Consider the following 23,446-nt stretch of genomic DNA (forward strand, 5'->3'; position numbering starts at 1 on the left):
AATATGCATACTCAGCTATAAGCTATAGCCACCGATTAAAATCGTGCAAGTGCACAATTTATACCACGTAAAATTACAATGTTTCACGTTATATAACAAGCCAATAAAACTTTTGAATTTTTAATATTACGCGTTCGTAAAAAAAATATACTCTATACGTATATTATGCACTGACTTTTTATACTGATTAAAACATTATACGACGATTTTTTTTGGACGTGTACGTAATGTGTAAAATATATTATTCGTTTTTATAAAACACACAACGAATAATGTATTGTTATTACTTTTATTACTATTATTATTATTATTATGTAGCGTTAAATAATACAATTATAGATCCACTCTTCAGCGGCGCGTTAAATTACAGAGAAAAATAAACTCGAGCAAATTAATGTAATAACACGAATGGTTGATGTAGGTAGGTAATAATAAGAATGTATGTAGGTACTATTACAATAATACTCCGTCGAACCGTCAAACCATGTGGACATAAAAATAATAGTTAGGTTTGTAAGTTTATAACATTTTGCTAATGATTTCATAAAGTACATCTGCTGGATTATGATATTTTATAAAGTATAATACAATATAGTTTTTGGACCACAGTTTTTTTTTTTTAAATCTTAACGGTTGCCAACTGCCAAGATGCAAGGTCATAACTGAAAAACAATTTCGGGGTGGTCCAACATTTTTTTAATATGCACTCATCATTTTTACGTTCAAAATATAAAAACTTGTTTTAAATTTAAAAATGTCGGGGTGGGTCATGACCCCTGTACCCCTCAACTGCAGTTACGGCCTTGCCAAGATTAATTATTGGACGTGTTATACACTTATTATACCTATTACCTACATATTTTTTTTTAATTCTACCACATTTCACTTATGCCATGGGTAATGAGGGAAATAAGTGGGCCGTGTATTTTTTTTCTTTTCTAGCCGGTTAAAAATGTATACAATATACTGCACCGCAGACGCAAAATTCTGTACACGCCTTTGACAATAAGTATAAATAGTGTGTAAATAGAGTGTAAATCCATAAATGCACCTTTATAGTTTAAACTTTAAACATATTGATATAACGAATATTATTTATTATTATAATATTATGTTTTGTATATTATTCGCAAATATTTATTTGATAGCGTAATATTATAATAAACCAACGCATTTGTGGTCGCGGTTATACAAAAGTGGTCTCTGACCACGGTACTGTTATATTATTCAGAGAGATTATCCAGTAAGGTTACAAACATACGCGGCCGCGGTGGTCTGCCTGCTCTGAACCACACTGAACGCAACTGATCGACCACGGTATATGTATAAACTTTGCAGTTAAAATCGCTACCACCCCTATTGTAAAGGTGGGTTTCCACTACATACGTGTACGTTTACGTGCATATATTGACCGGATACGTTCGCTATGAACGGTCTCACAAACGTTTCCCATCGGTTAATATCAAATATGGGTTAGATCGGTTAGGATTGGTAACATATTAGTTACCTCATATATTCTCATGTTATCAATATTGTTATCAATATAGAGCCGTGAAAAGTTGAACTGGATCCAACTTCATGGTATCATGGTCAAGCCTGTGGTAAGAACATAAGTTAACACTCTGGCATACCAAAAGCTTACCATGCATACCAACCAATCACAAAAAAGTATTTTTATGCACGTACACGTATCGAGTGGAAACCCATCTTAATAAATAATAATTTTATTTATTGTATACCACAATATTTTCCGTCAGTCGGTCTTAGAAAAATAGTCGTTGTTGTCGTCCACCCGATTCTATCATTTTTCGTTCAAGAGTGCGTACAACTAATAAGACGTTGACAAACCATCCGTAATATATCCATAAAATGGTTTTGCGTGGATAAATCGTAAGTACTAAACTCAATCCAAATCGTTCGTTCAAACAAATATTTTTTTTTTTTCATTTGTTGATTACAAATTATTGAGTATTGATATAAAAAATAATAACAACGCCACGGCACAAATAAAGTTATTTTTTATGTAGTGTGAACAGTTGATAATTGGGCCATAATGAGAAATGGTTGATCAAAAAATATTTAAGTCTTTCCATCAAAAGCAATAATAATATAGGAATGCAGTATCCTTTCAATTCGTTGCTGTGGTTACCAACATGGCAATATCAGCATAAAATATTGATAAATCGACTATAACCGTATTTATTTACTTATCTTTTATACTTTTCCGTTTTATTTTTATTTTATAATATTTTAGTTTTAGAGGCATTTTCGCATATTTTAGTATTTTATAACAAAATATAAAACATACATTCCTGTAAACATTTTTTGGCTAATTTTAAAACATGATAGGCGTGGCACGTGTGTTTCAGAACGACCCGTTAATAGCTATACAAAAACATAAGCTACTATCATAACTTTACGTCTTTACCCTAAAGTCTACACCTCTACACTCTACAACACCTATACCAATATTTAAACGAAATTATATAAATCGGTAAATTATTAAAATAGGTAATGCTACACAATATCTTATTTCATAACGTATTAACACCTAATGGAAATCGAACACGCTCAAAGTACATCGCTCCTAGTCGCCTGCAGTCGTTGGCATGCATTATGTATCAAGTAAAAACATATTATTACCGTAGAGTCTGGAGGATTCCTCTTTAAACATTATATTGTCCAAGTCCTTTGAAAACACTATATAAAATTATAAATTATAGTAATAAATTCTGTATGTATATGTTCAAGTGATAGGGGGTGGACTTTCAAAAAATATTTATACCTATTTAGTACCCCTAATATTATATTATATTTATGAGGGTTTGTAATATGTGAAATATTTTTGACGGCCAACATCATGTCTAGCTTATAATAATATTGGAACCATATAATATATAAACAAATATAAAATATTAGAATTACGTAAAATAAACTGGCCTGTAGGAGGCCTCGTATATTCACCCCCGATGACGGTCTGACCCACCAGTATTGGTGGGGGTGGGGGGTTCATAGCCAAATGGGAAAATGTATATTTAAATCACTTTTGAGTCGTGACTCGGGTTCTAATCTAATTCAACTGTAAACATTGAACATTGTACTAATTGACGTTTACCGGTTTATTCATTATATCGTACATAGCATAAAATATATGTAAGTATATTCTTAATTTTTATACTTTCATACACAAGTTAAGTGTGAACGAATATTTAAAAACTTAATACTTGAAAACGAAACTTAGATCTTTGATGAGTCAACAATATGGCTGGATTCTAACTTGTATGTCTGTTGAATAAGACATAATTATTCAACTTTCAAACTTAAATGAAATAATAGATATTTTAGGATCTTCCAGAAATTCATATTAAAAAACTTCTACTTTAATAATAATTTATAATTTATTTAATTAATGTTATTTATGTTTATTATTTTTTTTTACTATAATAGAAGCATCATTTTTCTATTTTATGTATGAAATTGTACAAAAATATGTGAAACATTGTTGATTATATTTTTTATTTTAACAATTTATTATAATAACAAATAATTTTAAAGCTGCAATACATTATTTTTAATTAAAAATAAAATAATTTTATTGCAATTATATATTAAAAGGCAGTTAAAATTTTTTTTAAGTTTTTATCGGTCCCATTGAAAATTACTGGGCCAGGGGCTCAAACATGAGCCAGACCGTCTCTGTCCGTCACTGATTGGCATTTACTTGTCTAGTATTTTGTTTGTCTGACAAAAACTTTTGCAAACCCGTTCGTCGGTTGTCGCAGTCGGCCTTTGCTCTAATGCAACGGCGGAACGCTGTGCATTGATTTATCGACGCGCACTTATAGGCACGGCTGCAGTTTCAATGCACCTCACCCACGCCAAGTTCGCCTCATTTGGCCGGCGACAATAAAATATATGGAACCATTCTACAAGGCGCGCGGGCGTGATTTAAAACGTTCGGCTTGTGAGGGGCGGTGTATAGGATTAATCGCGCCCGTCGGTGATGTTCGGGGAGAAATATCTATTATCTTAGTTAACTTTTAATCGCCGCCGTTACCCCGCCGCCGGATTGTTGTTCGCTGTCAAAGTGGATCATCGACGACCGCCGCCGTGGCACCGGCCAAACGCTCCCACACACACATAAATACATACATACATACATACATATATACAGTTTTTGCTCCCCAACCCCCTTCGGTACGTATTCGTAACAATTTTTCTTTCTTTTACCCCCCGCCGACCTGCAGCCCACCCACCCGCCGACCAGAACAAATTATCGTCTGCACTCCTCTTCACCGAACGATCTGCAGCATCATCTCTCTCACTCGCTGTCTCGAGCGTACCACCCGCGTATATATATATGTGTGTGTGTGTACATATGTGTCCTACGGGTCGTCTGACACTAATGGAAACGAACGACGTAACCAACAGCAATTTTCTAGATTAAACGTCACGGCGCTGTAGTACGCGTCTCTCCGACACTGCACGCGCGCCACGGCCGATCGTTCGTTTTAATGCGAATGCGACGCGCTGGCCGGGCGGGCAAAGGCGGCAGAGGGCGAATTTTGCCGCAGCAGCCATACCGTGTAATGTATAAACGTGTGGGTGTGTGTGTAAGATTCGCGTGTGGGTGTGGCCTCGGGGGGGTTCGTGAGAGGAGATGTCTGGACGGGTGGAGGCCCCGGCGAGGTCGGTCGGCACAGACTTTATTCGTATATATATATATATATATATATGTATGTGATCGGCTCGCCTTTCTTTTTTGGATTTATACACCACGCCGTCTCTCGTCCCGCTATTGCCCACCGCCCCCACATCACTGCCCCCGTCGCCGACGCGCTCGCTTCTCGCGCTCCCGACGTCTTTATATACTACTTTTCAGATTTATCCCGTCGGTCCCACGAAAATAATCAGTCATCTGCGCCGGAGTAGTCAGACCCGAACCCTCGAGAAACGATTTTTTTCCACTCTATTCGCGTTCGCGGTCCTATCGTCCCCCCGTCTGACTACTGCTACGGCGATACCACGAAAATATCGTAGAATAATGATATATTATAAACATCATTTTGTACGTTTTCGATCTTCTACCACGATCGTGTCCATTTGTCATAACCCTGTTGCTGCGTCCCGTCCGTTACCCCCGATATCGCATTATTCTGACGTATATATATAATATACACCGCAGCTGAAGTTCCGTCCACGCGCAACCAGTAGCCGATTGAAAAATTCAGTATATTTGCCACCTGACTGCACGCTTTCGGTCCTAAATACATATAAAAACGCCTTGCATTATAATATATTACTTAGGTAGGTAGTTCAATTTGGTCGCCGATCTGAAAAGCGTCTTACCGAAACCATAATATGTAGACAGTAAAACCTCCTTATAATGGGCCCCCTATGAGACGGCAATCTCCAAGCAACGGAAAATAACAACAGTCACGTACAACCTATACCTATTCCGTATATTTTGATCTCCCTATAACTCCTTTATGACGGAAAAATCAGTTAGTACCGAGTGATTCCGTTTTAAGAAAATTTTACTGATATAATATTAAATGGCACAAATGCATATTGTATATAATATTATGGTTAATAAGCGTATATTATGTTGCATGTTGTACTCATTTCAAAAACCTATAAATTCAATACTCAATAGGTACTATTACCATATGTTATAATATTATATGATTTTATTATTGTAAACATGTAATGTGTTCTATTACATAGTTTTGTTTGTTTTTTATGAACTCATCTGCAGGATGTATATTATTATTTTTATATGTTGTGAGCTGGCTGATGGGGGTGAATGGTTTTTACACAACACTTACCCCTTAAATTCATTGAATAATTAAATTTGAATATATTATATGTCAGATCATCGTGACACAGGTATCTATATAATAAAAGATTAAGATAAATTATTAATTGTATTACATCCATAGGCGCAAATTGGGGAGGCTTGGGAGGCTAAGCCCCCCCAACTAAGCCGTAGCCCTTCAAAAACCTAGGAAATACAATTTTAAACAGATATATTGCAATGGTCTGCTTGCCTTTAACGTATTCAGCCCCCCAAGTAAAAAGTTGAAATTGCGCCTATGATTATATCGACATCTAGTCCGTTACAAAGTTTTGCTTTGAAGCTATTAACGAGCAATCGCAATATGAAAGGTACACTAATATACATTCGCATCAAGGAGATGACTAGAGACGAGTGTACTATGTATGGTGTTACTTTTATTATTTTATCATCGTCATTATATGAATTTTACTTTGCATTTATTTTGTTCCTCTTATTCAGAGTCTTATGCTCTTCGGCTTCCTATCGGTACCAAATTTAATTTAAATGCAATTCTCCCATCTATTTAAATAAACCAATGCCTACAAGTATACATTATTTTTTTATTTTTTTCCGATTTCACACCTAGTCTCCTGACTCTCTCCATCCAGTCTCGTTCCCGGTTCGCCAAGTCCTATTTCTACCACTTTAAATGTAATGTGCAAGTCTCAAGAAAAAAATCCACAGCGCTCCGGGTCTATGAGTCCTAGTTCAGTTCGTGGTTGGAGACTTGAACCAAAAAGTCTGGTGGACCATCGAAGTATTTGAATGCTATAGATACCTTTGTAAAGAAAACAATTATGTAGCGTCTCACATTATTTCATAAAATGATTAAAAGAAAAAAGTTTGTGGATAGCCTTTACATAGTACGTACTAACAGATATAAGCCTTAAAACAATTAACACTTCCTTGTTCTTTCATATTCCCGCAATAACTAAAAAATATATCTAACATATTTTGTTTGTGTTTTCAAACATCAATAATCAATATATAACCTATAAATATTATCGTGCACGTTTTTTTCATAAATACGTATATAACGTTTTTCATGTATACACCTAGTATACCTATAGTTTATCGGTGAAATTCGCGATATGTTTAGTATTTAAGCCACGGACTAAGATATATTATAATATCTCTGTCCGTGGTTTATGGTAAAAGTATTATCTGCTTTTAAATTTTACCTGATCCATTGACCGATTTCATGTCGGTAGAACCGTTGTTGGAAGATATGCTGCCTGGCGTGGACGGTGTGCCAGGCTTGCCGTCTTTTGATTGACCGCATTGTTTCGGTTCGGTTTTTATGCTGGTCGCGTCCACTGTGCTACTGCTGCTGGATTGCGACGATTTTTGCTGGGCCAGCCTTTCCTGTTTTCGGAATTTCGCCCGGCGGTTTTGAAACCACACCTGCAAAAATAACTTCGTTTAGTTCCACTGCAATAGCCAGCTATCCACCTGTAAGTCTATAATATATATTCCAAAGCGGTTTGTCAATATGGTAGTGTAACGTGATCGGGGGAATGACCAGTTAAGTATAAGATATCCAGCGAGAGAACCGTAGGACCCTATATAGATATAATTACCGTAGTCAGGAGTATATATGTAGATATCAGAATCTTAAATATATTTAAACTATAGCATTCCATTTCAGTTATTATTGTCTACTAAACACTTTTTTATTTTTTATTTTTACAAGAAATATACAATCTATATAATTAAGCACAATAAGTATATGTGAGATTAGGGTAACAAACATTATGGTGTTACGTGAATAAGAAGCCACCCATGACCCATCAGTAGCACTTAGCATACTAAACACTTACAAATAATAATACTCTCAAATATATAAATTACTTTCTATCATAATATGTGATGACTGTATCGTAGATTAGTGCATTCCGATCATAGAGAATATATTTCATGGTTTTAAACCGAAATCCGTTTACTTATACTGATGTGTAGCCGTATAGGTTATTATTGTGTATCATTTTACTTGTCTCCATTTGTGACCCTTGAGGCTTATTTGAAGTATTTATACGCAATACGAACACAATACTTATTATATTATATTATAAAGTTGAATGGCTTCAAAACAGTCGTATAGTACCTACGTGTAAACATTATGCATACATATACTCACATATATTCACATATACTATGTAGGTATGTATAATATATTGCACAGAACAGCGTCAGTAAAAGTCCATCTATATATACCACGACCACCCGTTTACCAACAACCGCACCACTCTTCACCCGCTGTTAATCAACGGGAGCGCTGCCGCTAGTATTCGGTCCGTTTTTAAAAGGTTATCTTTTTTGTCCTAAACAAACAGCGCAAAACCCCTTGGTGGATAAACTTCGCGCAAAAGTCCGTGGGTCTTGTGTATACTTATGACTGCTGTTGCTGCTACTGTTGTGCAAAGAGAGTGTACGTCCTACTACTAGAGATGCGCGGGTATATATTGTTTTTCTCTCGTTTTCCCCCCTTTTTTTTTGTTTTTCCATCGCCCCCCTCTGAACCTTGTGTATACACCACCACACTATACTCTATATATTCTTATAGTGTTGTTCGGCCTTGCATCACAAAAACCTACGCTGCTTGTACTATATATATAAAGTAGTTCGACTTTATTATATATATATATGTGTGTGTGTATATAAATGTAAACGTGATGTTTACTTTCCACCTCTTAAATCCAATAAAGTTCGGTTCCGTTTAAACACGCGCGCATGCAGGACCTTTGATTCGTTGATGGAGGCGGCATCGGCCTTTTATTTAAAAGGCACGTGCAAAAGGCCGACAGCAACGCGTCTATTTACTTCTCTTTTTACTTTTTACTTTTTTTTTAAATTTCTACCCCTCTTAACCTGCACCCTTCTCACATGATTATTATCATTCGTTCTGTATGTAAAAATTTGTTTAGTAATTATGAAGGTATTTAGGTATATATTATACGGCGTTTACTAACCGTAAAGTTGAAATATTTATATAATTTTTTTATTCGATTTCCTTTTTTTACCAGAGTTTAATATTCTTATTAATTATATGTATTAAATTTCAGTTACCTTAACAAAACTACACGAGCTCAAACATGCATGATTATTTTATTTTGAACTGCTAAAATTAAGAACGATTACACATTTTATTTAAACCTAGTATTTTAAACCATTTTGTTATACAAAAGAGTAAAAGACCCTATGATTGAAACTAAATTCTTATACACTATTTATAATTTATAATTCTTAAACAGTATACTATATCATATTGGTCTATATCGTCTAAAATTTGAAAATTGTATTTTACAGTAAATTTTGTGCAGCGTTGTTTATTTATTTTTTTAGTATTTGTCGTGGTTGGAGATTTTTATATTTTTTTTCTATGAATTTATAAATTACTTTTAAATGGGAAATTATTGTCTCTTTTAAACGTTTCAGAATACATCTGCTAAATTTCAAAAGTAAATAGCAATTTGTAATTTAAATCGCAATATAATATCTTTTTCAAAGATCATATTATACGGTGATTTGAATACAGACATACAGTTTAATAAATTCTTATGATTTCAGGTACGTGTTGAAGAAATTCAATGAAAATGTAATAAAAAATGTATTATACATTATGTATATTGACCGAAAGTGAAAAGGCTGTTATTTTAGACAAAAGGTTTAATGATAATCTTACATATAATGTGCTAATATACTATAATAACATTAATCTTACATAGGTACATAAAATATAAAACTATGTTGTATAAACCTATGTACATTTAATTTTTAGTTTACTGCTGTTGGTATACATATAGGATAATAATTTGTGTAATGCAGTTAATATTTAGGTATAATATTAGATTTTGTAATCATTTTACATAGGAAAATGTATCACCTCGTGTTATATAATTTATGTATAACTGTCCTGAAGTATACAAACATTTGAAAATAACTATTATCTTTAAATTTAATAACGATTTCTCTTTTTGTAACATGACCTACCCGCTGGGTACTTAATAAGTAATAACTATAATAAGGCACGACTGCACGAGTGTAGGTACTGCGAGGTTCACAAAATATATATCGTGGTAGGTACCTATATACCTATGTTGCTGTTTTAGTGAGTGATCCATTTCGATACGCCTAAACGAAAACAGACTAGATTCAAAGTATATAGTGAGAAATGAGTAATGATGACTGCAGCATAATATTATGTGAAGAGTATTCGAAACGGACGCATCGTATTTGTTATTATTTCCTCCGACGCGGTGGTGGCGTGTACGGCGTATAACTCAACAGATGTGTTTCGCCTGCAATTTTACGTCCGGTGGCCAATGTACCGTGTAGACCTTTGCAGGGTTTTTCGGCGCGATTAATTGACCGTGTCTCTCTGTCTCTCTCTCTTTCTCTGTCCCTCTCTTTCTCTCTCTCGTTATGATATCACTGTTTCTATGAATGCGTCCGAGGCGTGTTCATGAGGGGGTTACCCGCGATCGAAATCCCGTCTGAAGTTAATTGAATATAAATAAACAACATCGCGATTGCGTGTGTAATACTGTGTGTATGTTTAAAATATATTTTGTGCAATGTACTGATGTGTAGTGTCTCTTTTTGGTGTGTCATCGTCACCGAACGTATCGTCCAACAGTGTTTAACACGGTGTTTTTCTATTGTGTTCAGACGAGCGTCAATAGATTTATAATAATAAAATAAGCCGGTCCCCCGCGGTCGTCACACTATTGTCGTTATATTATTAAAGTATACGACGGGTGTGTTTTTTACTATTTCAAAACTCATCCAACCCTGATGTAAACCTGCTAAATCATCCGATTTCGCATTGTCAATCGCGCCCGAACAAAACATATTATAGTAGCAAGTGTTTACGAATTATTAAATATATAATAGTGTATATCCTATATATCAAACTGGGAAGGTACCTATATAATAATGACATCACTCGAAATCAGGGGTGGGGAATCGTTATACCGTATATTAAACATTTCTAGACGGGTTTATACATTTAATATTAAAATGATAGTTACATAATACATGTATAGGTACTGTATAGGGTATATGAAAGCTCTCAATAAATTATGTATTGTAATATGCTAATAAAAACCTTAAAGTGGTGAAGTTTAATGATACGAGATACGACAATATAGTTTAAAATATAATACATGGGTACTATCAAAAATACCTTTTTGGGATGTTTATTGTGAATTTTACTTAGTATACCTTCCTACTTACCTATATACTATATACAATTTTATTCTAATTATTTTAATAATTTTACCATGGTATTTAGTTATTAATTATAATTTAGTTATTTATCTTATACATTAATATATACATTATACGTTATATACATCTTTACATATAAAAATGGACCCTAATCCTTTGTCATGGTATTACTTGAGGACGCATTTACTGATTTGGCTGATTTTTTTTTTGTTGTCCATAATAGTAGGAAGAAATTATTTATTGTTTGTATTATATATTTTGATGAGATCAATTGTTAGATTAATTACTTAAGTGGTTTAACCTTCCCATCCTTACTATAATGTATTTGTATTGTATTTCTTAAATCACCAAAACACGAGAGATTTAAATTATTATTAAGATTATAATAGTGACTAATGCACTAAAAAATCTCCAAATGGACTCTAAAAATATTTATCAGACTATAAGTTTACATTGTAGGTAAATACTATGTGTCTACTTAATATTTATATTGTATATAAATATATTTAAGGTATACCTTCAGTATACCTACTAAATTTCAAAATGTAAGCGAAAAATGCACTTAAAAATTAAAAATAATATTCATCAAATAGTTACTAGCAATGTCGGATTAAGATTTAAGACATTTTTAGCCTGTATAGGCACTTATTTTACAGTAGTACTGCACATTTTCAAAGTTACTAGTACTAAGTAACTGATAACACAATTATTTTTACACTTCATTGAGAAATTCATAGACTTATATATACCTATATAAAAAGTACATTTTATTCGGGTGAGATATTTTTTTCAACATCCCTCGAGTGCCACCTGTATTATAGGACTTAATAGTTAATCCTGTACTAGTGTACTGAATATTATATACCTACAGTAAACACATAGTATACATAATATTATTATAATATACCTAATATTTTAATTCAATCGATTCAAGACGTAATAATGTTTACTAGACGTGTAATTAAACATAATATGTTTTTAAAACCATAGTGATTATAGAGTTAATACCTAGACATTTTTCCGTTATAAAAAACTAGGTCCTCTTTATGGGATGAATTTAATTGGCACCGGGCCGAAGAGAGCATTACGTCTGAATTCAATTTTGATTTTGGCAACTACAAGTTTCGGAAAATGAATAATTTTACCAAGGATTTGTGACACATGTATTTGTTTCTATATCTCTATAAATTGGCACAAAGCCTAAAGTTTAAGAGAGGTACATATTTTAAGTTATCAAAGTAACCGTTGAGCATTGAAATAAAATATATAGTGTGTAAGACAGAGATCATGCAGGTTATTTAAAGGCATTAAAGCATAATTTTTCATGACATTTTAAAGTATAGTTTAGTCTATAATAGACTATATTTATGCGAGTTTTCAATTACTTTTTTGGGAACTTTAAATTAGGTCATTGTCGGCGGATGGTAGCGTGCGGTGACGTGTATATAATATAGGGATCAACATCTGTTCAAAGCTCGAGGGATTCGAGTTTTTTGTATTTTCAATTTGCCAAAAACAAACGAAACCCGATGTAATAAAATGAGTAAACAAATCTTCTGTCCGGTCACAGTTGTTTTCGCGCGCGCGGCGACGGGTAACGGTAAATATATATATTATTTTCTGCTGCGGAAAGTAATCGTGACGTGGCCAATCGGTTGCCTTCGTTCTCCCACCCGGTTTTTTGTTCACGTCCTACCAAAGATCGTAAATCCTCAGGGGAGGAACTATCTATAGACGGTCAGTGTTCGGGAAACCATCACGAGTCGGAATTTTACCTACACTATGGCGCATAATATTGTATACAATATATTATTATTAAAGGTATATAATATGCGTCGTACAATATGTTATTAATATAGTATTATATATTATTATAAAATACTCATGTGCGGTGTGTACAGTGTGCAGTACACACATGGGGCAATACATTTAAAATATTCACACCGAGAACACGTCTACCATAACTGCACTCCTATAATATACACGAGCAACTATTTCATTTTAAGCGGCGGTTTTTATTTATATACGGCAACTACGCACGTAATATTATATATTATAAACCCGTAGGTACCAGGTAGATAATAAACACCAGCAAGCCGGATGATTGACGTGAATTTTTCAAAATTAAATTAAATATTGCAGTAGGAGGTATATACTTATATAATATATATATATAAATGCATGCTACATATATATGTGTGTAAAAACACGCCGGACACAATATGTATACATGTTGGGAGCTTTCGAATTTATCTCTAAACCACTAAATACTTAAACTCGTTAATTCTTAATAGTTCTCCCTGAGGAGATTTTAGATACAGGTACTTGTATTGATTTTATTTCGAATGTCCGTCTGAATTTTGCGCTTTTCCAGCTATCGTATTTGGTTTTATGTTATTACTATCATTTCTATAATACTACCAATATAGTATATATATGGTGTAGAATTGTAAAAGTAATAATTACGTTGTATTTTTTTGTCGGTTTATACTATATATAGTAAATATTGTATAAATTATTCATACCTAGTTCATGTGGCTAGTATAATAACGATGAAACCGAAAAAAATTATTTAAATAATTTCAGTTGGCATTGATATTATATTATATTACTATAAGGCTATACATTCAAGATGTTTTCAGGATGTTTAAAAAATATCTATCTATGGATATTTTATTGAATATGTATAATATTATGATGGTCAATTACCAAACCATCTTATAGATTAATTATTTAATAATACGACAATAATATTGTTAATTTAAAAAATCAACATTTATAAAACGAGTCCAATATAAAAACTACAGTTGGAAGTTTAAAAAAAAAATCGAACATAATGTTTAGAAATGTGTAATAACATTATTCCTCAAACAGTCAAACATTTATGGAATACTGAAAAACTGACTTTAAATCAACAGCACATCCAAATAAATATATATTCACAGCTACGATTTTATTTTACTTAAATACTGCAAAAATAAATGCAAAAATTATGTTATTTGTATATTATATTTTCAACATTTTGCAGACATTCAATGCATTGAAACTTTTAGAGTTTGATATTTCTATATATATATATATGTATAGAGAAAGTCGTAATACCTATAACATATATATTATTATACTTCACAACTCTGCAAACCGATAAAGTTTTATGTTTTCGTATTTCAGAAATCGTATTTGATACAAAATTCTATACAATGTTTAACTGTTCACAAAATCGACGCTAGTAAAATAGTATATATAATACGTACACAATACGCGTTACGTTTACATATTATATCTATATAAAGGGAAACATAAATCAATCCGAATATTTGATATAGTTAAAAACTGCAAACAGTGGAGTGGTGGTACGCGTTAAGTCCGTATAAAGTTTTCAATAACTGTAGTTGACAAAATATCTTGTTGCTTATTTTATGTTTGTTTGAATATTTCCAAACTTGAAAATCAGTAAACCTTTGTATTATAATATATATATAATGGACGTATCCAATCGTATTAGTTTTTAAATTGTATAGTTTTACTAATGTCTAACGTACCTACAATCTACATGGCTACATAAAATGTATAATTGATGCCGAGGGGTCCGGAAATAAAGGAACGTGAACTCCAGATGCGTTTAAAGTATATAAATTGTCAACGAGAAGTACGCTGCTATAAGACGCAAAGATAATCAAAAAAGAAAAAGCCGATAATATTGATAATAGGGCAAAAGTTTTAATGAATCAATCGTATCTAGAGACACATTTACCTACTATATAATATTATATGTATGTCTATATATATTGTAAGTCCCAGTTAGTTATTAATTATTATATAAGTATATAATCATGTACGAAGTACGATATACAAGAGGAAAAATTGACGGCCAAGAACAAATTTTGTCTGACAGACGTTGCAGTAATGAATTGGGAGAGAGTCTAATTTTTGTTTCAACAGGACATTCTCAGTAGTACGAATACCTTAAGTCCTTAACTCATAAGACATTGACAACATAATACCTATTATGTATATTCAAAAAATCTCAAGAATTAAATTTTGAATAACTGCATAATCGAAGAAAAAAGGAGGATGAGTCACGCAGCAGCATAATATCGAGTACATAAAGCAACAATAGACAATAGCGATAATATCATACAGTATGTCAGTATAATATGTGTATTATTACACGGCTATATTATTAAATTGATGACACGGGCACGCGTGAACAATTTGCCACGAAACGTTTTGTTGGGCCCATCGCGGAAAACCGACGGACCGGGTTGGTACAGTGCGTGGGTGTGTATATTATTCGTGAGTCGCAACAATATTATATACGTTGTGACATAATCTCCGGCGACGCCAAAATGCCGGAGAATTGACACCACCACCACCAGCGGCGGCGGCGGTTCTTCCGGTCCGCTGGGCCGTTATTAATTTAATATTATATTATATATTATATAACGCGTTCTTTTCCGTAGTTATCGTGCCGTCATGTCGTATTCCCCGCTGTCTGCAAAAGCACGAGCACACGTCTTATTTCAATCAGCCGCACCCCTGCCTGCACCGGCTGCAAGGTCCCATTTTATATTCTTCCGGCGCGACGTCCACGCGCATGTAAATAATTTATATTTATATAATGTATATAAGCACAATATATATACGTGTCATACGTATATAATGTATATATATCATGTAATATAGTGGCCGGGATGATGTGCGGCGAATGGTGGTGGAAGATGACAACGTGCGAAATGCGACCGCGATGATCGTCGTTTTTATTCACCGCCCCAGCTGGTATAATATGACGGCGACGATTATTTTGTGCTTTTTGGTCGAACGACAATAATATTATTATAACTATTACAACTGCAGGGCTTGAGACTTATAGCACTTGCGTATTTTTTTTGGAACTTGCAGTAAAAGATAAGAAAAAAATTACTTTGGGCTTTAATAGGTTAATAATATTATAATGATACCGCTATAGCCGTATAGGTATGATCTGCAGAGACGTTTGCCGACTGAAAACTGTGTTGGCTGTAGTTTTGGTACTTTAGGGTGCGCCGTAGGTATTCGTACAATATGGGCAAACTGTAGTTACAGCATTGTAATATTTACATTGATAAATACATATAGTATAGATATTAAATCGAATAACAAGTGTGCCGTAGTTTATGCAGACTTGTTCGGGATTCAGACTTCAGTTTAATATATTATAAATTATTTATGCGATCCAATCGATTTCTGCGTTTTTACATATTTTAATTTGTATATAATATTATATTTTATAATAAATCACATATCTCGTTTTTGACAGCATTTTAATGTGTATAATAATAATATAATGTACATCGTGTTTTTGTTATTATCGCCTGCTCTTTGCACTATGCAGTCATCGCGATGATTTGTGATCGTTGTCCCACACTCGTAACGGTACACGAAATCTGTTCAATACGACACGCCGGCGAAGCCCTTCGACAACGTTCGAATGATGTGTACAACGGTTAACTAATGAAGTATTACATTTAACACTATACGTATATGGTATATAATATATATATATTACATAAGGTGCACAAGGTGAATATAATATTTAATATAAATGGATACATTGAAAATGTTTCGTGTATAATGTATATACAACATAATATATATACATATAAGATCATCTTTAAGGGAGGCTAGGGTAAAAACAATTTTCCTATTATTTTTTTCGAACGCAAGGGCCTGCAGGTATATTTTACATGTGTTTAACCAGATTTTGTAAATTATAAGAATGAAAAGTCCAAAAACATTGGTTGTAACTTGTAACATGGTACTCGTCTGTGTATATAATATATATAAGACAGTATAATATATAATAGCGATGCGGACAAGCGGCTATTAAAAACGTCGTAGGTATAGTTAGGCATACACACTGCACTGCGACAACGCTGCACAAAGGCGGACGAGGGAGATAATATATTATATGTATTGTAATACAATAGACATCACAATCGAACCCTTTACTATAACTGCAACTCACGAACACGTTAAATAGCTGTCCCCGCGCGAGTACAGTTCATTAAACCGGTGACAATAACGTCACGGTGTATAGTGCTATACATTATGTATATATGTATATAGGTGCACCCAGGATCATGATCGCCGTCCTGCACGGATCGGAGAGGACTCTATAGGTACATAATATATTCTATGGTATATATTGTATAAAGCGTCCTGGTCCGCCAAGCAAACCAACAGCAGCGGGTGCCGACTCGTATTATAATAGTATATTATATAAATGTATAATAATAATATATTATATACTGCGACTGCATTAACAACTTACAACTATATAACAATATAATAAACACATCAACATTATACCTACTACCCTCCGTGTTTAATAACGACGTTTATTGTTATGTCCGCGGTGCCTAGCTGTGGAGACGTGTAGAACATATAATAATTCATACGACTATATATATATATATATATGATATTATGTATGTGTATATTATGTAAGCACGGCCGAGATACGACGACAGAAGGCTAAATACTTATTTAACACATGTTAATGTTATTATTTTTTCAACACTCGCCCCCGCCGTCAGGGCGACCTTTTGCCGGCAACTGAGCAAACAGAATAAATTCGCCCCACCGATGCAATAATGGACGGACGGGACGAGACGTGCCACGTACAAATATATACACAGGGATTATGGCGCCAGATTCGCGCGGCGTTTACAATAAATCAACGCAATATTGTCCCTTCATTACCCGTCGCCGGTGCGCGCGCTGTATGCCTGCATATACATACACATGTATTATAATATTATGTCGACGTGTATGTTTGGGGATTCGTTTTTTTTTTTTTGTACGATTGATTTTGTTTTACAGTCATACTACCTACGTCCTCCATACGACGTAACGAAAAAACGCGAATTTATTATTGTATATTATAATAATTCGCATATAATATATATTATGTTATGTTGCCTACCGTGAATCAGACATTTACTGAGCGATGTATTGGTGAATGTTATATTATAATATAGGTAGTAGTGGTTATCTCGAAATTATATTATTATACCTACTGGACGATAGTCATAATATAATATAATAATATTATAATACCTATATACTGGATAGTATTATTACTGTGTATTAGGTTATCGTATCGATTGATGATTTTGATTATCTTATTCAACAACTTATTATATTATATACTACATAATGTGTCTCGATTGATTTTATAAATTGACTATCAAAGATGGCAAAGAAATTGGGATTGTTTACCTTAAGTAATATTTCGTCTTAATCAGTCTCAGCTAATGTTCGATATAATAATATTAGGTAGGTACTATTATATAGTATTGTAGTGAAATGCACCGGTGCGTGAACTTTTATTTAAAAATATAAATTGTTTTCTTTTGAATATTTAAATTTTTAACAGTTATATTATAGTATATTGAGTAATGTATTTATGATTCGGATCAACACAGCATTAATGATGAAGAATTATAAATAAAAATGATATAAATACAATACACTTCTGAGTACCTACTGCAGTTGTCATAAACCATATAATATAGGGATGGGGACGAAACGACCATTTATGCATTATATGAATTAAGTTGTCGGTGTTTATGAAATAAACGAACCCCTATGGGGCATAATAATATATCGGTGACAGTTTAGCTGAACATGCCGGGCTACTGAGACCATTATAAGTGTTAAAAATGAACGATGATGATCTCCACACCGTTTTATAAAAATAATAAATACAACATAAAATATTTTCTATGATTAATATACACTTAACCGGAATTCATCAACTATTAAAATAATGTGGCCATTCCCAACAGCATGCGCAAGAGTACGCCCTACATAATAATAATATATGTTTGGTGTCAGGGAAAATGGGCTAAGTCAAATGTTAGAGAAAAATGTTTTGCTGTGGAAAAAAATCTAAAAAAATTCTCTTTTTTCGTATATTTTTAAATATGTTTTAAATTGTTATTAATTATTATAAACGTGAAAGTAATGATAAATAATGAAAATTAAAAAAGTTTAATTAACTTAAAAAAAAAAATAAACATCAAAAGTGACCTAATTTCCACCTTCAATATTGTTATAATATATTTAAGTGAAGGAATTAAGCAAACCAGAATTTTCTTGAATTTAAGTGGTTTTGTTTAATTGGGCGGTTTTTGTTGCAGCTCTCGCAGCGCGGTGAACTCTTAATACATCCATGATGTTACAATATAACTACTAATAACGACACGATACAAGATGTAACTATATTGTTGACGCGTGTGATATCGTAATCGCAAAAAAACGACTACAGCGGATATAATATAAATATCATATTTTATTATATTGTTATACACTTATACCTATTGTTATTATTGTAATAATATCCGATCGCCCGTGTTCCCGTTTGATAGCTGCGAACAATACAGAACGACGGCGACAAACCGGACGATAAATAATTAGGGTTCCGGTCGCGCGTGTCGTCGTCAAGTGGCCGACGTGTGCCGGGCAAAAAAAAAAACGCACACACAAGACACAACGACCACTTACACACACACACACATCACTACTTACACGTGCACACAAGAGTATCTCATTTCGCGGACGTTTAGCACGGCCAATAATAATTGTGCGACGCGTTGCACGGGAGCCGAAGAGTCAACGACGACGGGCTGGTGGGCGGGCGGTGGCGGGGGCGCGACGATCACGACGATAATGTAGAGACGTGCACGCGCCGCGGAACTGAGTCGTTTTCCTTTTGGCCGGACAACAACAACGGCGCCCCGGTCTCGGATTACGCTCCCCGCGAGTTGTTGTGATTCGATACGCTTGTATTGCATATTTGTATAATATAATATTTATATTAGAGACGGTCGTCGTTCGCGTGGATAATATTATATTTCGCTATATCGTTATAATATATACAGTCATCGATTTTTATCGTTATTATTACGATGATGCTGTCCGACACGACCGACAAACACAATAATAATGTGATATATCGTATACCTAATAATACGCTGCTGTAATGTTTGACTCGTTCGTACCCTAAACTGTCATGTTTGTGTATTGAAAGTGTGGGAAAACTTCTGTTTCTCGCGGCGATTGCTCCCTGGCCCGCCCACGGGCCAAGTGGACATTTAAAATTAAAACAATATATTTTAATCACACACTTTTCTTATATTCGTGACTTGTATGGATGTTAAAAAATCTAATATAGGTACCTATAAGAGACTTGGGTTATGATTGATAATGTAAGATATGACCGATGTAGGTTGATACGTCATGTACGGGCATTTTACATTACCCGCTAACAAAACGGTTAGACACGCACATAGACACCCCGTAGAAGAGCTGCATAATATAATTATAGAATAATGTAGCCATGGCTGAAGGGAAGAGAACTGCAGGGCGGCGTCCTCGTAACTCAAATTAAAAACGATTCGGAGGAGCCAAAACTTTCTAGGAACTAAAAGAAAAGGCGACCAATTGACTAGACTGAAGAGTCGGAGTTGTAGGCCGATCTACGAATTGAAAAAAATTTAATTAGTTAAATAATAATATTATATTACTAATTATTATGTATGGACGACCCTAAATAACGGAAACCTTAATACTATAGGCAAATACAATAGATCTGTGCACTTTGATATAATATGCTACATATTTAAAAATTCTATCAAAAAGCAAAAAACCGTATAACGATTGAACAACTAATAAATTAAATTAATTATTACAATCAGCTGAATACGGGCCTACATAGTATAGGTATACATAGGATATTATATAATACGATATAATGTACTTACGGCTGATTTATAATTTTAATAATAAATTAATGGTAATTTTGTTTTAATTTGTAATTTCTTATTATTTTTGACAATTCGATATTATAATAGTAAATGTAAATTTAAAAATAAAAAGTTAATTAATAATTTATTGAAACGATGTTAGTGTACTATATGTTTTATCTCTCTGACCCACACACAGCAGATAGTCATAAGACGCATAATGCGCAAAATCGTCTTGTCAGTTTTTGTGTGCTTTTATAGTTGAGTGAAATCATCCATAAAGAAAAATAATAGAAAATAAAATTTTGTAGGTTATTGACTTTGCCATTTTATCATTTTGTCTAAATACTATTTTAAATGTTTAAATATCCACTTAAATTTATAGTTATACATTTTTTTAAATTTCATAATAAATAAAATTATTATCCGATATATCTGATCCTCCAAAATATTATATTTTATTATTTTTGTAATAGGTGTTTTTTCTAAGATTAGGTACTCAATAACAACGAAAGTAATTATTTTGTGTGAATGCGCTTTGTCTATGTGCGAGTGATGGGCAGAGACCGAAAACAAATAGTGTACTGAGCCGCTGACTTCCTCTCAAGTCTGAGAAGAAATGTTTGTCTACCTAATACAATGTGTATATATATCATGTTTATTGTTTGTATTAGAATAACCTTAAATAATTTATGGCTGAACGCAGTTAACATTTTTCCTTTATTTTTCTTTGTATTTTTAATTGTTGGTTTTTTCCTTCTAACGTTGGATTAAATTCAACAAACTTAAGACTTCAGTGTTTAATCAAAATATTTGTATAATATGTTGTCTGGTTTTTCCAAAAAATAAAAATGATGTACTAGATACTGTAGAATTATAACGATATTATGAAAGTTACGAACTTGTTAATAATTAATGAAATTAGTTAATTTTGTGTACATGTCATGATTTTAAGAGTGAGAGGAGATACAATTATTATAAGTTTTAACCGCATACCCGAAGACTACTCAGTTTTATTATGGCGGGACACTGAACTAACCGTGTAGAAAATAATTGAGACATGGGTAAACTTAAGATAATTGATTTAATAAATATTATTATTTATGATGTTAACTCAACCAAAAAAAAAATAGAAACTAGACGTTTTTGAATATAACTTTCACTTAATAAAATACTTTGTATTAAAAACAAATTAGCTATGAATTTGAAATGCACTAGTGATTTAAAAAAAATAATTTTTCGTTAAAATTTGTAATAATTACTTTTAGTATTTAGTCTAATAGGACCATAGGTGATAGGTCTTGAATTTGTATCTATACTAGATACCTATAGTTATAATGTTAATATAGGTAATAGGTAATAGTTTATGTAGACAATATGTGTGTGTTTCAATCTTTTTAGCACTTCGACCCAAGTTTTCCTCAGAAAATCATCGCCACCTACATGATTCTGTAAGATAAAAAATTAGTTGGCAATTGGTAAAATAGGACGTTGACCTGTATTTATTTCCATTGTGTGGGAGTGGAACGTGGTGATACAAAAAAACTGATTGGTGGAAGATCGAGAATATTTAGTCATCGTCTTGCGATATAACGTCGTCGTACTGACATTAACCGTCGTTCGAACAAACTTGATATATTACAAACTTTGTAATTTTCGAAAATTGTAATACGCAGCGTAAAAAACATAAACTTCTCTCAAAGTTGGCTCGGGACCCTTACTATAGTGGGTCGCGTCTCGCGACTCACAGTCTGAGAAACGCTATAGCGCTTAATGAATAATAGGCATAAAATATTTATTATAGTTTTGTATAGGTGTACAGAATTCGCATATAAAAGTTAGGCATGCTCCAATATTATAATGTATATAATATATTATATACAATTCTATAGTAATATAGCAACGTAAAATAAGCAATTTAATATTGTTATATTAAGGCCTTTACCGTTTTCTTTTACCAATAATATATTATTATTATGGCAGCGAGAAACATTTTTTGGTTCGGTATAATGTTATTACTTATATAATATATATATATGTACGCATAATATTTAGATATTATTTGTAAATCTAATAAACATCTATAATTTTATATTGAACAAAACGTACTTGAACTCTGGCTTCGGTAAGCTCTATGTGTTTGGCGATCTCTTCTCTGGTATATATATCAGGATAATGTGTTTCCTGAAAAGCTCTTTCCAATTCCTTCAGCTGTGCTGAAGTAAAAGTAGTCCGTATTCTCCTTTGTTTCCTTTTTTCCGTAAGAATACTGTCATGAGTGGTATACGGAAGACTTTTATACGCCGCTAACCCACCTGTAAATTTTTAATTATTCGTTATTGGCTTTGAAATGATAAATAAATAAACAAATAATTATATTTGACTGTAATAGACGCAACAGTGTGCTTACATAATTTATAAGATGGTTAATATTATGTACCTACCTATACAGGGACAACCACACGAAATTAGTACAGCGGTGAGCGGGTGCACAGTTATAGTCTCAACATTGTACTCCCATAATTTATAATATTATACCTATATTTTTATACCAACATCAGCGCTCTAAAGATCTCAGATGATGCAT

The 23,446-nt window shown here is 33.2% G+C and overlaps 1 protein-coding gene across 1 annotated transcript in view; it reads right to left on the reverse strand.

Annotated features, from left to right (window-relative positions):
- Positions 1-23,446, reverse strand: part of LOC132941523 (paired mesoderm homeobox protein 2A-like) — a 44,891-nt gene that overhangs the window by 5,860 nt on the left and 15,585 nt on the right. Inside the window, exons 2-3 of the mRNA XM_061009618.1 lie at positions 22,969-23,174; positions 7,021-7,243 (exon numbers count right to left, since the gene is read on the reverse strand). Coding sequence (XP_060865601.1) covers positions 7,021-7,243; positions 22,969-23,174 — 429 coding nt within the window. The remainder of the gene's footprint in view (positions 1-7,020; positions 7,244-22,968; positions 23,175-23,446) is intronic.

This window comes from Metopolophium dirhodum, chromosome 3 (genome assembly GCF_019925205.1).
Source record: "Metopolophium dirhodum isolate CAU chromosome 3, ASM1992520v1, whole genome shotgun sequence".
Lineage (NCBI taxonomy): Eukaryota > Metazoa > Arthropoda > Insecta > Hemiptera > Aphididae > Metopolophium > Metopolophium dirhodum.